Source organism: Acanthochromis polyacanthus, chromosome 21 (genome assembly GCF_021347895.1).
Source record: "Acanthochromis polyacanthus isolate Apoly-LR-REF ecotype Palm Island chromosome 21, KAUST_Apoly_ChrSc, whole genome shotgun sequence".
Lineage (NCBI taxonomy): Eukaryota > Metazoa > Chordata > Actinopteri > Pomacentridae > Acanthochromis > Acanthochromis polyacanthus.
Genome location: NC_067133.1, coordinates 15158503 through 15180786, shown reverse-complemented (window position 1 = coordinate 15180786; position 22284 = coordinate 15158503). Strand labels below are relative to the sequence as shown.

The 22284-nt window shown below is 39.4% G+C and overlaps 1 protein-coding gene across 1 annotated transcript in view; it reads right to left on the bottom strand.

Moving 5' to 3' along the window:
• grin2ca (glutamate receptor, ionotropic, N-methyl D-aspartate 2Ca) overlaps positions 1–22284 on the bottom strand; it is a 67503-nt gene that overhangs the window by 32190 nt on the left and 13029 nt on the right. Inside the window, 2 exon segments of the mRNA XM_051941129.1 lie at positions 1269–1870; positions 16799–17237. Of these exon segments, the coding sequence (XP_051797089.1) occupies positions 1269–1870; positions 16799–17221 (1025 nt within the window). The 5' untranslated portion in view covers positions 17222–17237.

Below are 22284 nucleotides of genomic sequence, written 5' to 3'. Positions count from 1 at the left end.
TACAAAGTGTCAGACTGCAGTTTTCGTAGTCAGAACTGACTTTAATTATTTATGACTTTGACAGTCCTTAACCCTAAGCAGCCAAACTAATTGTTTTGGAAAGCGGTGACCTGAGACCTTTTTTCTTGTTTAGGAATAAGGACTTGGATAATCATGGAAGAAAAGAGGAGAAGTTTAAGTAATTATAAAATTGATGTGTTAGTGCTGAAGTCGTCCCGTTGTTGGTTTGGCTCGTCTTGGACAGCTGCAGTAGCAGCTGGTGAATTTTTTAGTGCATTTTCATCACTCAGGGGTTCAATTTAAAATTAAAGCACCACCCTTAGGGCCTGGTGTACAATTAAACACTGCAAACGAGACACCATAAAGTAAGCAGTTCATATCTCATGTCCACAGTTAGTTCTATCAACATCAAACTACAGCAGAGTTTCTACTGGAGGAACCTCCACTTTCAATCCCACTTGTGTCATTAATGAGTACTGACTCTGGTCACCGTTTTTCCTAAAGCTGAGACAACAAATTCATATAAACTAGATACACCATGCTTAGTGCTGTTGTTTGTATTGTACCTGTGCATGTAAAAACATATGGATGTGCGACTCAACCACCAATTCAACATTTTGGCAAATAGCTGTTAATAATTTAATCAACTGAAAATATTTCAAGACCAGAAAAGCAGAAGTCTTTAATTTCTTTTAATACTTTCACTATTGAAAAATCCTGGAATCAATGTGTACAACATTTTCACAAATGCTCCTCGATGAAAGAAGTGATGGCTCTACACACTTTAGTTAATAGGCATCTTATATTTTTTATTTTAAATCTATTCTTATCTCCTCTGTCTGCTCTGTGTAGATACAGAATGCAGTTCAACTGAAATGCTACTGAAGTTTTGCTACATGAATGTTGTCCACACCTGAGACATTGATAGCTTGTCTGTTGAGTCAGGGAGCATAGAATTTTACTTTTTTATTTATTTATTTATTTTTTATTTTAACAGAATCCATTTACTGCATGCAGTTTATATGTTTGGCATATTTTAGATAAATTATGGAGAGCATAGTGATTTTATTAAGATTTCACAATTTTAAGCTAAGATTTGATTAATAATCAAGATAAAATATTGACATCAAGGGCCACTGGAAACTTACAAATCCAACAATATCTGGCTCTGATGAATGTAATTTTGGCAACCCTCTGATGGGTGTTGGGGTTCACAAGGTGAAAAGGCGCAGTGCGTTGTTTTATTTTTTTCATAAATTCGTGCTCACCTGAACAGAGTGTCATTAGTAGCTGATGCCTTGACGGGGTTGTGACAGTCACTGTGGCCTTCTGGTATGAAGCCTCTTTGTTTCCGAAAGCTCTGCACGCCTTTCACAACAATGGCAACCCCATCCCGAACTCTCTTCCTCAGGCTCATCCTCCACCGGTCTGTGATGATGCTGATGAGCCCCACAGGGAAGCTGTCGGGAGGAGGGATATCTGGGTTTCCCACAGCAAGGCTAGGGATAATCCAGATGTAGCCTGGCCCCACCAGTCCAGCCTCGGCAGCCATGGAAAACAGATACTGGGCCTCTTCGTGGGAGCAGTAGACCAGCAGCACCTGGGCATCAATCTGCTGCAGGAGCCTCCGCGCTCGTATGTCGTTCATGCTGTCGGCAGACATGTCGAAGGTCAGAACGTCCTGCAGTTCCCACATGAAGTAGCTGGTGTCAGTGAAGGACTTGATGTAATCCACGTAGGTTTCGTAACCTGGGTAGAGGCTTGTTATGACCACGAAGCTGTCCCAGTTGTACTCCTCCATCACCTTGAACATACCGTTGATCTGCTGCTCGATGGAGGATCCCAGCTGGAGAAAGTTGGAGCCCTCACCCTGTAGATAGAGAGGGAAAACATGTAATCATCGCGAGTAGACCTTTATGGTTAGTTAACCCACTGCACGCACTTTGCTCCTGATTAACAAGCAAAATGAATACACCTTAATTCAATTTGCACAATATGCAGCAAGATCTCTGGAGGGCTTCGTACCAACAAGACCACAGGCTCGTAATTTGCACTCGGACAAATCGCACACTGAGAAGTGAGTTGCCCAACTAGTAGGCTCTGGAGTGCAGCTTTGACAGGAGCTAAGTGGTTCTGCTTTATTTTGCTCTTCCAGGAGCTGCAGACTCATTCATCACTTAAACCCACATGTCTTACTTTTGCCGTGCAAACACTGGCCGTCATCCATACTTGCAAATTCAGAGGGATGGCACTATCACTGTGGCCAGTGCCCGCTCTGTGTTTCATCTGTCTTTTCTGAAAATGCACTGACCTTGAGAGAGGAATGACGATGGCTTCTCTGTTAAGTGTATTATTAAAAGATGTGGCGAGCAGAGAAAAATAGTTTATAGTGTCTTGTGGTGTGAGATACTTTTCCCTTTAGATTCTCATTAGAACCATCTTGCTCTCACTTTCCACAGTCTGCTGGTGAAGTAACACTTCACATGGACTCTTTTTTCACGAGTATAAAACAAGAAGTATTGCGCATATGAATTCTTGACTTTCTTCTGAGCAGAAAGGGAGAAAAAATAAACACAAACAAAACAGCTATGCTTGCCAGTGTCCATTATTGAGGAAGGGCATATACAAATCCATTCTCTTCAAATTTACTTAACTGACATTTGTCATTGTGTTGTAGCTAAGAAATATTCTGAATGTTTCTTAGCACATTATTTTATTGTAATGAGATGATTAATGTTGAACACCCCATCTGTTAGTGTTTTTAATGGCGTGATTGATCAGTGTATTTATCAATTATTTGATTAATTACACAATAATTTATATTTTCAAAATGTATAACATGCACCTTTTCCTAAAACGTGTCACTTTACATCCACAAGGAATGTGTTTGTGTTTTGTCTCTCTAGCCCCACATACCTGCCTGCATGACTGTTGTACTCCAGTTTGTTTACTCTTTATTTTAGGTTTAATGAAATAGCAGGTTCGATTTTTCCGTCCAAACTCAACCCATGTCTCTGAATTTGTTGCGTTTGACACATTTAGCTTTCTGTGGTAATTTCAATGTTTGTTTCCTTCTCCAATTTACCCTTAATATACATAACAGAGGTAGGATTTAGGATACGTGCCCGCAGAGGTATTTTTACTTTCCAACAGTGGTTGCTTGATGTGCGTACAACAAAACAGATTGATCCTCAACAGGAATCTAACACAGGCTTTCACTTTTCAAGTGAGACAAAAGCATACAGTTGTTGTATCTGTTTTCATTTTAGATCAGTAATGGTTAATCTGAAACTTTTTGGCAGTTTCTGGATGCTACTGATTTGCATAAAGTTGCCTAGACCTCAACTTTATGCAAATGGCGTGCAGGAAAGGCGATGCTTGCTCTCCCGAAATGCATCAGGATGCCACTAGAATGCATTGCAGAGCTGCTCACATAGCCAATAAATGGGAAGCAATGAAGTGACGGATTGTACCATGGGAGTCGTGTGCATTCTGGTATAGTGCTGAGATTACCATCGGACTCCACGTTTGAGGTGCTTCTCATAGTCTTTAAAATTAGCACAGAATTTTAAGTTTTTCTAATCAGTTGCTAAAGTATTTATGCAAGTAGCAGTCTACAGCCATTTTAGTTTTTAATGTAGTTTAAAGTATCTGTCTGGAACATTTTTACACTGGTGAATTGCCTGGGCTGTGTCTTTGATGGATCCTTTTGCATTATGTTGTGTAGGAAAGACATCCTTGTTTAATGCATTTTATTATTAACAGGTAGTCATCTGTACCTATTTCTATTAACAGTCTATTAATGTGTTCTGTTTACATAAAATTAAACCATTAAATTAGTAACAACAAATTTATTTTGGCTTTGATTTCTTGCAGCCCTTTTCCAGAGGATACCATCAAAGTTCCTAACGCTTATAGCAAATATACACACAATTTAAAATGGTTTTGAACCTTTAATAAGGCCCTATTAAAAATAAGCACTTAAGTACAGGCAAATATCCCTCAGCATTATAGAAGTCAACTGTGTGAACCAGGATCTTATCTCTTATCAGTAATTAAGGTATCACAATTAACGTGATGGTGATGCACTGATTCAGATTCAGAAGAGAGGTTATTGATTACTCAGGAGGTTCCAATTAGTCTGCTTCATCTTTGCTGTGCCACATTACTCTGTAAATCAAACATTGCTGATAAATCCTGAATTGACTGTATTAGTGTCATTTTAGTATGAGTGAGTATATAAAGTTTTGTTGTCTACAATAAATAGAAATCATTATTCTTTCAGAGGTTTATTGTTGAGATACATTTTTAGTAGCAAAATATTTTTTATTTTTCTTCAAATATAATCTTTGTTGATGCTTTCTGAAGTATATGTTTGCACTCTGGTGTGATCGTGGTATAAAATCGCTTTGGCTCTGTCAGGCTGATGGGTAGGTGGCCCCTGACTGACCCTCTCCCTCTCTGGGGAAAAAGCACTCCGTCCCGAGCACCGAGCCCTCGGAGCTCAGAAAATGGAGGGGTCAGGTGTCCTGAGACTGCAAACCGGCCTGTGATCTTATTCATTCTGTCTCCTCGTCGTCCTTGAGAGAAGTTCAGTGGTCTTGTGATGTATGAGCGTCTTACGGTTTCAGACGTCACCGCTAAATCCACTGACTTTGTGCCTCTGACTGTACCATGCTCACACGCCTGAAAATATCATCCTTTTCTGTTGCCTTGCTTCAATTGTCACTGCCCTTGTTTGTTCAGACTTGTTCCAAAACTGTGAAGAATCTATATTTGCTATGAAGTATTTGATGTATAGCTTTCGATGTACCATTTTTCTTCTTCATTGAAAGATAAACTGGTTAAACCGACAACCATAATGAATGCAAAGAAAAATTAATGTTAATTTTTTGGCAGCTGTTCATTAAATTAAACCTGAAGCTCATGTCTTTCCTTTACAATGCCTCATCTTTTGTGTTGCTGATTAATATTCACATAAATTACATTCAGTTATCAGCATCTTTACTAGGAAGTGGTTCTGCTCAGTAAGGTCCTGCTGTGGACTAAGATGGATGCACTGGAGGCCGGTCGACTGCATACATCCAAACTGGGTGCAGGGGATGTTATGCAGGTTAGTCACGGAGAAGCTTGAGAAGATCATATAAATCTACTCATTTTTTTCCTTCCCCTCACTGTCCCACGGCAAATCTGTTAGCATTATTGCCTCATTCCTGTATGTGCAGCTGCCTGTTCCGGCATCTCCGACGATTCACAATCAGTTTGTTCCCCGACAGGTGCCAAGGTGTCAGAGAGTGTCTGTGCAGGTGTGTGTATTCACCGCATCAGCCTGTGTTTTTGTATGCTTTGTACATGCTTACTAGCCCACGGGTCTGTCAGATTAAAGCCCCTGCAAACTACATTCTCAACAGCTCAATTAGCAGAGAGCAAACTGATAGCACAGTCCAAATGAGCCTGGGGCATTACCACAGGCTCAGCTGCAGCTCAGAGCTTGAAGTCACGACCGCCTTGTCAGTGTGCAGAGCATGCAGAGGACTGTCCAAGGCGTATGATTCCAGGGAATGAAGTGAAGCCAGCAGTCATTTACACAAAATGTAGAATATATTATCCACCAGTAGAGATCACCTGTCTCTGAAGCAAATGCAGATTTAATAGTATAGTAAGCTTCAAATGAACAAATTGTGTGATGTCTTATTTGAAGGGTTTGGAGGGGGAAAGGCAATTCTCTCTTCTGTTTTGTAGTCTCAACATACTGAAGTCAGCAGAGGACCTACTTGGAAACTTGGCAGCAGCTAAAACATCTGCTGACTTCCAAATGAAGATATAACCCCAAGATGTTGTATTCAGGAGTCTTGTTTTGTCCACTCCATGGAGTAAAAGTTCCACACTCACTCTTAGGTTGACGATGATAGATGTGAAACTTTCAACTAGAAGGGAAAAACACATATTTGAGACTGCCTTGTCCTGCGCTTAGTAAATAATCAAAATGCAATTGAGGTTTTCTCTGTGTTCCTCTTAATCACTGTAAATCCAAAGTCTCACTCCAAGCATTCTACCAGTATTTTAACCTTGCTTGGCTGACCAACTGAAGGATGCATGTTTTCTTTGACAGCCTGTTCTGCAGAGTTGACTGCGATAAATAACAAAAAAGCACTCAGAGTGTAGTAGTACTCTGCCAAAATTGCTAAGTCATCATATGATTTTGGATGGATGAAATCTTAAGAAATTCGTGGTCTGCAGTGAACGATTTGTAGTAGGATCGCAGTCATTTGATAGTCATCAGGCAGCTGACGTAGTGTTCACTTGTAGTCATAGTTACAGCAACACTATCTCTCAATGATACAGAAATGTTTAACAAATCCATGGATCCAGACAACAAGCTGCATCACAGCCAAAATTGAATCAATTGGTCCTTGTGCCATTTCAGACCTTTCCTGAAAATTTCATCCAAACCCGTTTGTGCGTTTTTGAATAACATTGCAAACAGACAGACAAACCAATGCTGATCATCACATAACTCCTCTGTGTTCCTTGGTGGAGTAATGATGCTTGTTCTAGTAAGAGGAGATAAGTCAAAAGCAACTGCACTTGCATTAGATTCTTGATGATGTTTTGCGTCTTGTGCAAAAGTTGCATCTGTGGTCTGTGATTTGTGAGGACTTATAGTTATTAGAGATAGTTTTAAATAATTTCACTCAAATAGGGTGCCACAGGGCTCATTTCTAGGTCCTGTTCTGTTCAGATTGTATATAAATGACCTAGGATCAGTGGTTATAAGCAGCTCTATTCATAAATATGCATATGACACAGTTCTATTGTTCAATAGCACTCTCTAATTGACAAAGCTTTGTATAATTTGAGTCAGACTTCTTGACTATTTAGAAGGTTTTTACAAAGCCCAGATAATACTAATTACATGCTCTTCATCAGATCCCCAATGAAAAATGCTCTCAAATGTTATTAGTACAATAACTTGGGCTCAAATTTAAAAAAAAAAAAAAGTTTTAAAAATACCAGTGTATTTCATTTGATGATAAAATATCCTTTAAGACTCATACTATTAAACTGGCAAAGCAAATTTAACTTCAATTTAGCTTATCATCATTATGCATATAAGCAGTACCATACTTTAGCAGCAGGTTCTACAGTATACTGTATGGTCGACATTATCAGTGCTGGACTATGCAGGTGTAATTTACATACATGCTAATGCCCATACCTTTCAGCAGCTTAATGCTATGTATCACTGTTCCTTTAGATTTATTACAGGTGACAGTTTCAGAGCTCATCACTGTATCATCTATGAGAAGGTGGAGTGACCATCACTCACTTCTTGAAGGGAGCAACATTGTCTTTTTTTTTAAATTATTTACGAAGGTCTTCTAAATAAAATGCTATGTTTTCCATCATCACCTTTAAGACTTAGAAATATAAATCACCGTACCTGTTGACAATAATCTTAATGTGTCAACTTTCTTCCTGTTTAGTGTATATGATTTTTACATTTTTTTTTACACTTGTGTATTTTTTTTCATTATGTTTTCAGGGGCACCACAAGGAATGAAAATCTTACCCTCAAAAAGACCTTTTTTCCATTAATGAATATTAATTAATCCATCAGTCAGTAGGAAATTAAAGTTTAGTTTTAGCTGCTGCTCTTGTTGTCAAATTTTATACTACACTCACTGCAAACATCTCTTGGCATTTTCCTTGCTTCTCTCTCTTTCCTTAAACATCGGGTTAGCTAGCTTTTCAGCCACCACCAAATTATGGCTAATTAGCTGACTACTAGCTGGGGCTTCATCTGTTTGGCCAAATGGCGTGAACGCATGACTGATGTATCCAGGGCGCCATCTGAGAAGTCAAATGTTTGCATGCCGAGTGTGAATTCATGGCACATGCAACTAGCACAATATTCCTTATTTGTCCCATTTTATCTTTCATCTCATAGTGCCATGTTGCTAAGCACTATGGATACTCGTGTGACGATAGCTGTTTGTGAACGGCTATCTTCTGTGGATCTATTCTGTCAATAAGCTGTACTTCAACAGTGTTGTCAAACCAAGCTTACAGTAATGGTGTACAGTTCCAAAGAAGATTACAACCACTGAGTGAAAAGCTTAGCTTCTCGAGGTTGAGATTGCATTCTAAAATACTGTATACTGAAGAATTCATATCTGTTTACAAACAGAGTTGCAGAATCACTGCATTAGTCTACATTGTCGGCTACCCTTTAGAATTATGTCAAACAAATAACTGTCAAATCCCAACCCGTCTGGTTGATATTATGTTATCTAGCCTGACATTTAACTTTTAAATGCTTAAAAAACTGGTCTGAGTTGAGTTAAATTATGTGTGAAGCACTGACTATCTCTAAACATCAGCTGTTAATATGGAAGCAGCTGTCATAGGTCATTGAAAACTGGACTGTTTTTAAATTAAACAGGACAATAATACAATCACTGATCTTTACCTGCACAACATCATCTTAGTGTATAGCTGAAGGTTATTTCAATGACTCCTGTATGTTATGGCTATTGATAGAATGGGATTGGATCCAAAAATCTAAAGGAAACAAAGTATTGACAACAACGACTAAAGACACAATGAAAGGATGTACTGGGGTAAATGGGTGAAATCAGCACTGAGGAAATGGAACACAAAGTGGTATATGGCTCCCCTGTTCAAATGACCCATCTGCAGCAATCACCCCCTCCTCTCTGTCCCTCTATGAAGAGTGACTTCTGGCCACGGCTCTTTGCTGCGACATATGTCTGCCTCCGCCACGCAGCAGGTAGTGCCCTGGCACCACCTTCCTGTGCTGCTGACGTCACATAGATCCTGCACGGTGACCAGGAACAGACACACAACTCCCTGGTCTTCTGCCATTTCTGACAAAACACTGTGTTACTGTATAGCTGCTGTGGAGCGAGATGGAAATGATATGCATCTGAGCGGGAAATTTCTTTCTGCATTTGACACAAGATAATTATTGAAATTGGCGACTAATTTCATTTACCTGCAGTTCTGTTCTCTAAAGTGAGCCTCAGAAATCAAACTAGTTAAAAAATCTCACAAAATGAAATCAAAGTTGAGGGTTCTTTTTGTTTGTGATTTTTAATAACTCTGAACCATATTAGCATTGAATGGAGGACGCACACCTTTAACAACAACAGAGTGGCTTCTCACTCTCTGACTCTCCTCATCAGTCTGAACAGTAGTTATCGGCTATGAGCAGAGTAAATGCACTTTAGGCCAATTCATGCTTTCAGCATCTGCTGCTGCGTCCTCAAGGGTATGCATGACATAAATTTTGTCATGCACTCAAATTGGCGAAGGTCTGCACAGATCGTCTACTTGCACACCAAATTTATGACAGTCGTACAGTCTACACTGGCCAGGAAAACTAGTGCTTTAAACAAATGTTTGGTATGTGGAGAGAATATACATGTAGATTCTTGGCCACGCTAACCTTTTATAGTTCATTTGTTGCCAGAGTTGTTATTGAAGTAATTGCTGGCAGGCTTTGGTTTGCTTTGATTTGTGCACACTTTCCATCGATAGGGCCCCGACAAAGTTGGACATTCAAATTTCTCTTGATATCCTGTGCTGTGTCCACCCACAGTGGTTGGCTCACCTCAGAATAGTCAGTGACATGGTACTACAACCCTGTGTGTTTTTCTGTTTGGCATAAGGGGCAGTACGACCATCTGCACAGACTGGCTTGGACCTATTGTAGAATGAACAGAGCCAACATACACATCCTCTGTCTGCTTAAAGGCCTGTTTACATGCATGTGGAAAATATGAATTTGCCTTTATACTAAAACCAGAGGTCTCCTTGTCATAGTTAGGAGCCACATATCTAGCAGAACTCATTGTTTGCCTGTAATAAAAAAATTGAAATGCTTTATCTCAGAGACTGACATTGTTGTCAAGAGCAGATGGTCTAATATATCAGAGTACTGAATGTGTCAGGTTTGAGCAATTTTGTACAGAGATTTTCATGAACTTCAATTTGCATCTACTTTCATGAGAATTTTTTTTTTTTAAAAAGTTCCTGTTGTGCATGGTCTGCCTCAGAAGTGTGCATGGAGAGAAGCTGTATACAGATGTTCTGTTGTTGATGTGTTTGTGTGAGTGTGCACGGCGCAGCTCTACAATAAAATAACACTTTACCCCTTTGAAATAGTAAAAAAATAATGAAAATCAATATGTGAAAGCCCACCACAAATACATCAGTGTGTGGTAAACATTGATCTGACTCTTTTCAAGTGGAGTCGAACACGTCTGTGAATATATCAGCAATCTTTAGTTGTTGGACTGACTGCTGTTAGTAGAAAAAAATTAAATATTACATTGTCCTCATACAGAACTGTTTTACTTACCGCTTAATGTCTCATTACAAGTAAACTGAATTTCATGTGTGAAGTTTGTGGGTTGTCCTTTTAATACTGCATGTGCTGATGTACAATGCCTATCTTTCTCGCGTCACTCTGCCTGACATTTGAATGGCATTAAGTTGAAACTACAGCATCCATGTGCATGTACTGACACAATGTTAACACCTGGTCTTTCTCCCCGCTGGCTACTCTGCAATGTTCCTGTGCTTGGACCGCCTCAGTCAAGATGGGTTACTTTGACTGTGCCATTGGTTTTAAAATGCAGGAGGCAAAAGTGGAGACAAGTGACTTCAAAAAGTGGCAAAGGCAGACAGAAAAAAAATCACTGCTCTAGTTTTGAGAAAAAGCCTCAGGCTCATGTTCTTGCAAAGACAATCAGGGTTTCGCTCATGTCTGACTTAGACTTTGTTCACTTAAAGCACTCAGGCATTGAGGATGTGATCTGTCACACCTCAGAATGGATGCTTCAAAGGATGTTTTAAATTTTATTTCAGGATATTGAACTAAATGCATAGTGAGGGAAAAATTTGAATATGTGCTACATCTGTTCAACAATTAGAAAATTAGAAAAATGCCCTTGACTGTATAATTATGTTTGAAGCGCAGCAGCTGTCTTTGTTCAGAAATTTGTCAAAGCTGTTTCCAGCTATGTTATAGTAAAGCTCCTGCACACTAGGAAATATTTTGCAGTTCTAACTCCACTGATTGATCTGCCAGTAGTGAAGCACGTAGCTTTCTTGTCCATCTGAAGGTACCATCTACCTGCCAACTTGAAGGAGTAGAAACTACGCGGACAAAATAGCAATATTCTTTGTGAAGTGAACTTTGCTTAATACTTACTGTCTTCATCTTAACATTAGTTTCTTTACTGGCTGCTTATCATTGGGATAGAAAATCACAATGATAATGGTATGTCGGGTCTGATGTTGCCAGTCAAAAAGTGAAATCTCTTGAGGACAAGAATTGGTTTATCACCTAATTTTCTTCTGCCACTTCCAGAGAGATCAAACCGTGTGCTTTCAGTGATACGTATGAAAAATAAATGAGCTTCATTGTCTTGTTGACGACCTTTGACAGCGGCCCATAAATCAGTCGACGTGAGGCATCCCTGATTACGAGGAGACTCAGAGGATTGGATCAGAATTATTTGAGTATTTCGAACAAATGTAGTCTATACTGTTACATTGACAGACACCTAAAAATTAATAGCTTACTAAATAAAGCATAAACAGGTGTTTTCCAATTTCAGTGAGACACAAACTTAATGGAGATATGTGAAGTTATAGAGATATAATTTTGCTGGCAACATACCTAATAATAGGTTATATTTGATTTTTCAAACTTTGAGCGTAATTTAAAGTGTCAAAATTTGACAGAAAAACAATAATATTGTTTCATATTCATGTCCATTGTTTTCCAGTGGTAAAAACCTGGATTCTGTGATGAGCTTCATTACCGTTGCTCAGATAAGTGGATCCCAGAGGTACAACTCCACCTCTCTTTACCTGATGTAATCTGTAGCAGTCTGACAGAAATATCTTTCTTCTTCCTTTACCTGCTGAACTATGTTTCGTACTCAGTATTAATCATAGATGCCTGCTTTGCTTCGTCTGTGGTAGACCGGACATTCAAGAGTGGATGAAGTCAAGGAATTTCTTCTTTTTTAAAACAGTTTTATACTCCCCCCCCCCCCTTTTTTTTTGCATGATTCATCCTATTAAATGACATTATATTTACATTGCATTCGTTAGACAGATCTCTAATGTTCAAGTCCATTTACATTGTCCCCCCCACTGAGAATTTAGGCTGTTTGGGCTTCATTAAATTGCTTAAAGACATGTTGACATGTCGTCAGCAGGGACTGAAGATTTCACCAACTGAGCTACATCTCAGATATCCAACCCTCCAGGCATGCATTAGTTTTTGTGAAAATACACTTTGAAAATCAAGTTGGAGAGAATTGGATGTACTTCAGTGCTTGTGCCAAACCACTCTGAACTCAGAGGAACTACTTCAGTTAACATTCGTCTTATGACTCTTTGATACAAAATGAATTTGCTTATTGTTTGTGAGCCAAGCTTAATTTTCTAGCACATACTTGGGGTTGTGAATACAATAATAAACTGCCCTTAAACTGATTAAATCTTCTTTGCCCCATTAGAACTGAATCCCCATGCAATAATATAATTTTCCGAGTATACCAAGAGAATGTGGAAGGCTAGACAGACTCTTTCCATTTTTATGCTTCAAAAATGGTCGTTCTTGACCTAAATCTTTGCTCTTTACTGCAAATCATATATGGAGGCTTAACTGTGTGAGGCCAAAAGAAATTTCTTGCTGAGAAAGTATCAAATTATCAGGCAAGGCAGGGAAGTGTGCATGTCCATCAGAGGCCTGGTACCTCAGTGAGTAGCAGACGATTATGGTTGGTTTCCAAGTGGGACCATCCATTTTAAAAATGCATGCTCTTGCTGTTCTGAAAGGCAGTTTTAATGTCTTGACTAAGTGACGTGTTAATGGTTTCAACTTCTTTCACTGACTAATTACTTATTAAAAGCCGCCATTCATATTTACAGTTGCCAGCGTTTGTCATTACGCTTATTTCTGACTACATGCATATATTCTGTAATTTTTTGTGACTGATTTGATGTTTTTATCCTCAAATCAGAATAGTTAGTGTAAATGAGCAGCAGGAGGCATTAACTGCTGAGTTACATCTCTTTCGTTACCCCCTAGAAGCCATGCTGATGGCAAGATCACCTAACTTGTTTTCTGAAATGGATGAAGCTGACAAGGGAGCTGTCTACAAACACACATGAATTACGTCAGTTACCGTAGTCATGCTACAGTCTCCTTGTTTCTCACAAAATAAAAAATACCTCAAGGCTCAAAATGTGAAAAAGATCACATTCAACTGTAAAATATAATCATATTATAATCGGGTTTGCATAGCTTTAAGCACGCATAAGTTGTTAAATCCCACCTGATTGTTTAAGAAAGGTCTTATCTTTCTTCACAGGGGATTCTTTTCAGAAACTGAGTTCATTGATACTCAAGATTACAAGAGAAACTTGGTGGCATTTCACGATCAGATTATTCCTATGCTGGTGTCCTCTTACTGATGTATTTGTATGTATTTATTTATTTATTCCTAGAATGGTTCCCACTGATCTCAGAATTGCAAATTATTTTTCATTTTAAGACCGATCTCTGTCCTGCCATGTTTTCCACGAACACATGAATGGCTGTTTCCAGATGGAGAGCGATTTCAGGAGAGCAACTAATTTTTATGCATGTATTGATTCTAATTAAAAAAAGAAATTCCTCAGGTTTCATTTGGATGCTTGATCCAATTCAAATGACTTTAAAAAGTAATGAATTCTTGTGGTCTAATTTTATGCCTTGCATGTCCTTCTATTCCATTACGACTGCAGTAATCTGGTGTGCAACTGACTGTCCAATTACACTCAACAAAACTATAAACGCAACTCTTTTGTTTTTGCTCCCATTTTTTGAGATGAACTCAAAGATCTAAAATTTTTTCCACATTCACAATATCACAATTTCTCTCAAATATTGTTCACAAATCTGTCTAAATCTGTGATAGTGAGCACTTCTCCTTTGCTGAGATAATCCATCCCACCTCACAGGTGTGCCATATCAAGATGCTGATTAGACACCATGATTAGTGCACAGGTGTGCCTTAGACTGCCCACATTAAAAGGCCACTCTGAAAGGTGCAGTTTTATCACACAGCACAATGCCACAGATGTGGCAAGATTTGAGGGAGCGTGCAGTTGGCATGCTGACAGCAAAAAACAATAAATAAAACAAACCATAAAACACTAAAACAGAAGCAGAGTCTCATGCGGAGTTGAAAGCCAAGAAATAAAAATGGGTTTTTAGACGAGTTTTAAAAATGGACATTGAAGAGGCTTGTTTAATGTGGAGGGGTAGCTCGTTCCACAATTTAGGAGCGGCAACGGAAAAAGCTCTGTCCCCTCTGAGGTTCCCTTTGGACCTCTGCACCTCCAGAAGCAGCAGATCATAATACCAGCTTAGTATTTTCATTTAGAATTCAGAATTAGCTAGCTTTATCTTATCGTGCAAGAAGAATAAAAAAAATAAAGTTTCATGCATATGCATGTACTGTTAAAATCAAGTTGCTGTTTATCCAGTTCCTTGCTTTTCATAATATTAAAACAACTTGCAGCTTATCTACAGTTGCATAATTTTCTCAAGGCGCAGCATGTAGCATTAAATAAATGGTCATTATCATTATTACTCTGCCAAGGAATGTGGCGATGATTGGTGTGCGTTTGTCTGTTAATCTGTGAATCTGTCTGTGTGTCTGAGCGCAACATTACTCAAAAACAAAATAACAAATTTGAATGAGATTTTCAGGGAAGATCTGAAATGACACAAAGACCACATCATTAGATTTTTGCAGTGATGTGGCTTATAGTCTGGATCCACAGTATTGTTTAAGATTTCCATATCATTGCGAGATTGCGGCACAGCGTCACTGTAAATATGACAACAAGTGAACACCAGCTGCCTGCTGACGATCACATGATTGTGATCCTAGCTACAAATCCACCGCTGCGGACTTATCGAGACTTATCAGTCGGAAATTGCACAACTCAGCAGCCTTGGTGAAGTACTGCAGTCTCTTAGTGCTTTTCTTGTTATTATTATTATTATTATTATTACACAACTTGCCTTAAATCTTTAAATCATCAACTAAAGAATCCGTTTCTGCAGCCTTAAATTGTATCCATCAACATGTGATGTTATCGTTTTTTGCAATAATGTCTCTTGCAGAAGACGCATGAAATGTCACCTGGAAAAAAAGCCATTTTGAAAGGATTATTGTTGGTCCCTGTGACTGAGCCTTTTGTGCTGGGTATTCCTGCCCTTATAGATGGATCATTGCTGCTAAACCTTCCAGCTTCAACTCAAATGTGCAGTAATCGCTTGTGTGCATCACACGCATCTCTCAGGCTTGTTGTCCCAACCTCAGAGTTTAAGCAACATACGGTGCTAATACGTTACTTATGATTCCACAACGATCTTTTGCAGCTCAGTAATTTCTTCCAATGGCCAACTAAAATCTGATTTTAGCCTATCAATTAAAATTTGAGGCATGTGGTTTAATGTTTGACCCTGCCAAAGTTCCCTAATTCCATTTCTTGCTTTTTGAACCTAGAGTGACACTAATGCATTCCAGAGCAACTTGATATTTTGGATATAATCATAAATTCATTTTAAAAAGACAGATTATGCCTGTCCTTCTACTTAATGTTAATACTGACTGATATAATTAGCACTAAAATCACTGTGCATGTGGGCTTCTTCGTGATTATTTAACTGCTCTAAGGACAATAAATCTGCTCCTTGAGTGGAATTGTGGCTGGAGTGATTTCATTTTTGCTCTGAGGATTATAATTACCATTGACTGAGCTGCAGACTCTGTTTGCATTGATTAGCTGAGTATCTAAATACAGAGCAAGCTGCTCATCTGAGTTCAATTTTAGTATGGAGTACTTGAAACCTGACAAAAACAGCCACAAACAATAACCATGCCCATAAAAAAGTTTATAAAATCAGAGTTGCTGTGCTGTGAGAGTTCCTCCATCACCATGACAATTTATCATACATGGTTAATAGAAGTATTAATTTGCTGTGTGTGGTTGTAGTGTTGCTGTGTTCTCAACAAGAGGAAAAACAAGACCTTGTGTCAGATCTTGTGGTTTTCACATTTGCAAATACCAAAAGCCTAGAGGTAGAAAACCAAATAAAAGGAAGGGACTATGCCCATCCACCAATGTGAGGTATTTGTACTACTTTAAACCTATGTTAGCTATAAAGAAAATCTATTTATTTGACATCTGTAGTTAATTCCAAGTAAAAATTTGATATCTGGTGTATATGATGACTCTACAATATGCTGCATTGTTCAAAATAGTATATAAGATAGATGTATGAGCTCTAGCTCAACCAACACTGCATTAAAATAGAATTGTTTTCATGCATCTGTATTATGTACCCAGTAATAACATTTATTAGCACAATGAATACTCTCACTTGTAATACTCTAGTTGCACAGTAGTACAGTTTCCTGATATGTTTGCTTAAAATTTTGAATTGATGTGTTTTACACAATGGTGTGTGGTTGGTACTCTGATTTTATTTGCTGCAAAGCAAGACTAGCTGTGGGGCTGTTTAGCTATAGAGTGTATAGTTACATGAAGCTATAGCTGACAAACTGAGATTATTTAATACTTCTGCACTTATTACACAACATTCTGCAATGACAATCTCACAAACAATGGGTGTCGCTTAAGATCCAATCAGCTCTTGATTGGCTCTCCCCCCATCCTCAACCCCACTGACCTTGTAAGGCAGGACAACAGCAGAGCCTCCACTGATGCCCACAATGGGCACAGCTGTCTGAGTGGAAATGAAGTCCAAGATCTGCGCCACGGCCTCTGAGCCAACGTTGTCCTCAAAAACCACGCCATGAACGCGGTTGGTGGAGAGGGTGTCGCAGATGCGGGTGAGCAGCGCCCGTGGGTTGGTGTTGTTGACCAGCACAGTGATGGGGTTCACCTCCAGCGGCAGGTCCATGAAATTTTCTCGGCTTAAACGGCCCTTAATTTCCGTCTGGTAGGCCGAGCCGCTGAACACCACAGCCACGTTCACAGAGGGCGTGGGAATCCCAAACGGCCGGCTCGAACAGTAGGGGACAGTGCAGAACAGCAGCAGCAGCAGCGGCCACCACGAGGAGTCGCTCAAGCAGCCTAGACGAACGCCCATCTCAGTCACCTACTGCCTGGAGGAGGGGTCAGAGTCAAGGGAGGGGTCAACAGAGCGGATTGACATGTTAGATACCAAGACTAGCTCGTGTCTTTTTCTGAAATGTTGTGATAATACTCCGTAATTCCAGCTGCACTGCCAACCAAACGGCCTTTTGTTTAGCATTTTGATAAATGACCTTTTAGCTTCATCTCTGCTCAGCGTGCTGGTCTGCTCGCCATATCTAAGACAGTGTAAGAGCCCATTACCGGAGCCCAGAGTAGTATTTTTAGAGTGTGTCAGCGTGCAACATGAGGCAGTGGCCAAGCTGTTGCATCTTAGGATGGCAGCTGCCACCCTGCTGCTGTTGTATTCAGCGCTCCAACCCAACAGATGGTGTCCAGTGTTTAATGCAACAAATGGAGAACAAGAGGATTTATAATTTTTCCCTCGTGACATTACTTTTGAAGCTGTTACTTAATTTTTCCAGCAGTACAAGGCATTCAGACTTAATCTGGTAAAGGTCTGCATGCATGCTTGTGACTCTGGTGATTAATTGACATCCATAGTGTCATTTATGATTCATAAGCTGTTTGGGAAAGTTTTTCTTTTCTAGTTACGAAACTGACACTTTAATTATTTAAACAGAAAAGTTCATATTTACAGAGGACTTAAAATACTCAAGTTGGCCTTTGCACAAATCCATGGTCTTTTTGCAACATTGCATCACTAATGGACTGGATTGCACCCAGTAACTCTTGGCCATACTGTCTTAATTACTTCCAAAACAGCTAATTGTTTTTCTTGCCCTCTGGAAGGTAATGGGGGAGAAACGCTGTGGCAGAACTCGACGATGTCAAACCCTGTAGTGTTAGTTTAACATTCACATTGTTGCCAGACAGCGGTTTGTGTTGAAGCTGTCAGACAGACTTAGGCTCTTTGTCAAATCTGTCACAGTAGTGTTCATGGCCCTGAGGGAGTGCTGCACACTGGTCCCCTGTCACAGAGATCTGATCCACCATGTGATGGAATCCCAGTGGGGTGAATATATTGTAATCCCTTGGTAATCCGTACCAGGCGTCATGGCCTGCGGCTTGATTGTAGTGTATAAACTTATCAAGAGATTTGGCTACTGCACGAGGCACAGTGGAGTTGTGTGGTGTAGTTCTCTCTATGTTCTCCTTCCTGTGTGGGACTGAGCTCCTCCTAGAAAACGCTGCCAAACAGGCAGGCAAACAGACAGGCAGGCTGTATGGGAGCAGGCATGCTTGGCGGGTGCGTCTCTTGAATACTTATCAAGGAGTTTTTTTCTAGTCAAGTCACATGCTGAAATCCAAATAAAAGACATCACACATGCGTGGGAAGCTGTATGTGCTATGTCTTACATGTGATTACCCTGGTAGGCGCTGCATCATAAATCATTTTATAAATTGATCAGTCCCCACTGTGAGAGGGCACATCCCACATTCCTTTCAATGACATTAGCCATGTTTCAGCTGTGACAGCAGTAGAATAGTTTAGGGTTAATGTCTTTGACGGGGATCAATGTACGTGGTCAAAATACTTAAAGGCTTGAACCTTCTATATCTCTAATCAACACAGTGAAACAACTGAGGTAGATATATGAAGGTCATTCACGGGGTGGTGGATATAGCATTAAACTAAGCAGGGAACAGGTCATCAATAACTTTGTGACAAGGTTTTGTAAGGTCAAGATGCTTTCACAAAGATCCATTATGGCTAACAAGAGCATTTCAGTTATGCCTTATCTAGTGTTTAGATTTAGAAGACAATATCATCAAAGCTTCATGATGCAGCTGAATTGCAGATTGACACTGTAGATTTGCTGACTGCTGACTCCTGAAGCTCCGAAATTCGGCTGAATTTGTAAACTGCACTGATACACAAAGTAAAGAGGCTTTTCATCTGCCCTTGGACTAAATCCTCCAAAAACATTCCCATGTATACAAGAGCTAGAGGCTTCACTCTGATGTTGAGGATCAAAAGTCACTGTGGACATCCATTGGTTTTAGGGGGTTAGATAGAATAAAGGTGGATACATGATGAGGTGCATCGACCAGAATTATCACAACACGCAGTCTGTTTGACTCTGAAGCCTGCTTGTAGAAGATTTTAGACAAATGCTGTCTTTGGAGACGTGAGAGGGAGACAGGTTGGTGTTTGCGTCATGGCACTGCTACAAACTGGATTCAGCATGAGTCATACTATATCTGGTGACACAGTCATTAGATCCCATCACTACCAGAACCATGTAAACTAAAAAATACACTGCTTATATATAAACATGCTGATATGGTGCATTTAGTATAAGCTTCTTATAAAAATACTCCATTAATATGTGATAACACTCATACAGTAACAAAGCAGTTTTGCTCAACTGTAGTTGATTTATTATTAGTTTGTCATAATAATTCAAAAGATCACTATAGACCAACATTCTGTGACACAGAATTATAAAAAATAAATGAGTTCTGCTGAAATCTGCATCACTATTATCAGAACATGACATTGAAAAGTTTCAGTTTCAATTGGGAAAATACTACAACTAAACAAATTTTTAACAAATCACTGTAATCACTGTACAGACAGCTGAAAAGCTAGCAAAAAAACCCTGAACCCTTGACACCTTCAGGGAGGTGGCTCTGTTTTGCTGTGAGGACAATTTTGCTGACATGGTTCGTGTTCACTTGTTCCCTTAGAGGAAAGGGTCACTGCAAATCAATACAAAGTTGTTCTGAGTGATCGACTTTATCCTATGATGGAACGTTTCTGTCCTGGTGGTCTAATCCAGGATGCCCCGATCCAGAGGGCAAAATATTTTTTGGTAAATAATCAAAGCCAAAGTGTACTCGGGTTGTTTTAGCAGTATGTGGTAATGTAGCGCTTACTAAGACACTTTTTTTTGGTTTCTCCTTTAGGTTGGCACTGTCTGTACACTGTACAATGATAGTACCGTACTTTGATTATTGCAAGTCAGGTGAATATTTAAAAAATGTCCAGTAGGATTCAAGATTGTCTGAGGAGCTTCAACAGAAGTGGCTGTACAGAATATGTATATATTACAGAACATATAAACTACTTGAATGATTACTCCTAACTGCATTAACCTAACCGGTTAATGTGCCCTGACCCTCATACTCTCAAACCTTTTGTGGTTTTGAGCCTTTTGTCTCGTAATCATAATTTTTGTTAATCAAATACATGTGTATAAAGTGTTTGGGTTATTAATAAGGATTATGGTCTGAAGATAGCAGGTCGTCCCAGAGCTCTCACACTGAGGGAGGTTCATTCCTGTTATGTGACTCTGTGACCAGATGTCTGTCTGTCCAACATGATAAATACATGTATGCAAACACGACTCAGTATTTTTTTTTAATTGCCTCTCTTGGTTGGCTGTTGAGAAAGTCAATCAAGGGGATCCTTGAAAAGGGGATCTTTTCAACTAGTCTCTAACCTGATAAGAGATGAGATAAGAACAAGACTGAGTGTGCCACCACATTTCCAAGTAAAACAAGCAGCAGTAGCAGTCTAACATTAGACAGCCTCTGTATTCCCTGGCTTCTGTTAGTTAGTCTTTGAGTAACAAACATTTAGGATGTGCTTATCCCCCTCTAGTGGGTGACATATGGTGGAAGCAGTTTCTTTACAGAGCAAGCTGCCATTCAAGAAGTGCAGACAGCAGATTCATTCAGAATAGCTGTCATGGCTTTATCATACTATGAGATTATTTTTTCTGTATTTTTCTTTCTTTATGTGGTAACCCCACACGGCATCCACCTGGGCATTTTGATAAATTGAACAGGTAAATAATGCAGATGCCTACATCTGCATGTTCAGCCCGTGCACATGTTATCTGGCAGTGTAAATTGAATATTGTTGATAAGGTGAATTGAATTTTCTGTGCACATTGGAACAGACATAGACTCAGTGATGAGAATATGAGCTCTGCCATAGGATATTATGTATATTGTAATCTCACATTGGGATTTTTTTCACACTATAATTCCTTTCTTACCAGTTTTCTCATATCGTACTGCTTATCATTTAATTATTTAAAAAAAATTCTAACCCTGCCCGTTCGCTGTCAGCTGCAAGTGGCTTATTTATATTGGTTTGTTTCTGCATTTTTATTTGTCATTACTACATATTAACAATTGCTACTGCAACCACCAGGCTTGACCATAGTGCATATTGAAGTCGAAATTTAAGTTTTCCGTGTTGTCCATCTCTTCCTTTTAACCATTTGAATTGTATTGTCACATAATCAAAACCCAGCTATCTATGGATGAGTTGCTGCTGAGGTGTCAATTCATCCATCTGATTCCTCATCCAGCTCATTAACGCGATGCTGCAGCAGTAAATACATCTGGCTGAGAAGTGAGGGCTCATCTCCGCAGTGTTTAATGCCCGCTTTTATATTCTGGGCATGATGTGGCTGCTGCAGCTGTTTAACAATGTGCACATGTCCCATCTCCTGCTACATCATCAAGACACTTAGCTGTTGACCACAAGTTGATAAACTCATCCTCCTCAGTGTCATTTTCAGTAATAGTGCTGATCGTCCAAGCCGGTCAACAGTGGCTGCTTCGAGGGCAATTTGTGATATCACCATAGAATCAAACAGCCGTTCCGAAATCTGTGACCTTTATTGGAAGTTTACACAGCTGATACAACTTTGCAGCCGACCACCTTGCGTTTCATCTCCCATCCATTTAAACCACAATGCTCTGTAGTTGGCAAAAGCACAGTCACAAGAGAGGGAAGTACATATTCAGTATAATAATAATGCATGAAGTAGCTCATTACAGCAAAAAAACAAAACCCCAAAACAACCTCCAGTGAGTAGCTGCTGCATCACCCTATAAAGTGATTCTATAATAAGACTGTTGCTTCATTGTTTGGCTTGAGAACAAAAGCACATTATGACTGTCTTAATACTGTCCTGCTTCTTGTGGCTGGAAAAGTGTCATTCGTTCTGTTCAAATGACTCAACACAGCATGTTTAGTTTTAACCAATAATGACCTCCACCACTCTTGTCTTTTTATCGTCCCACAAAACTTTG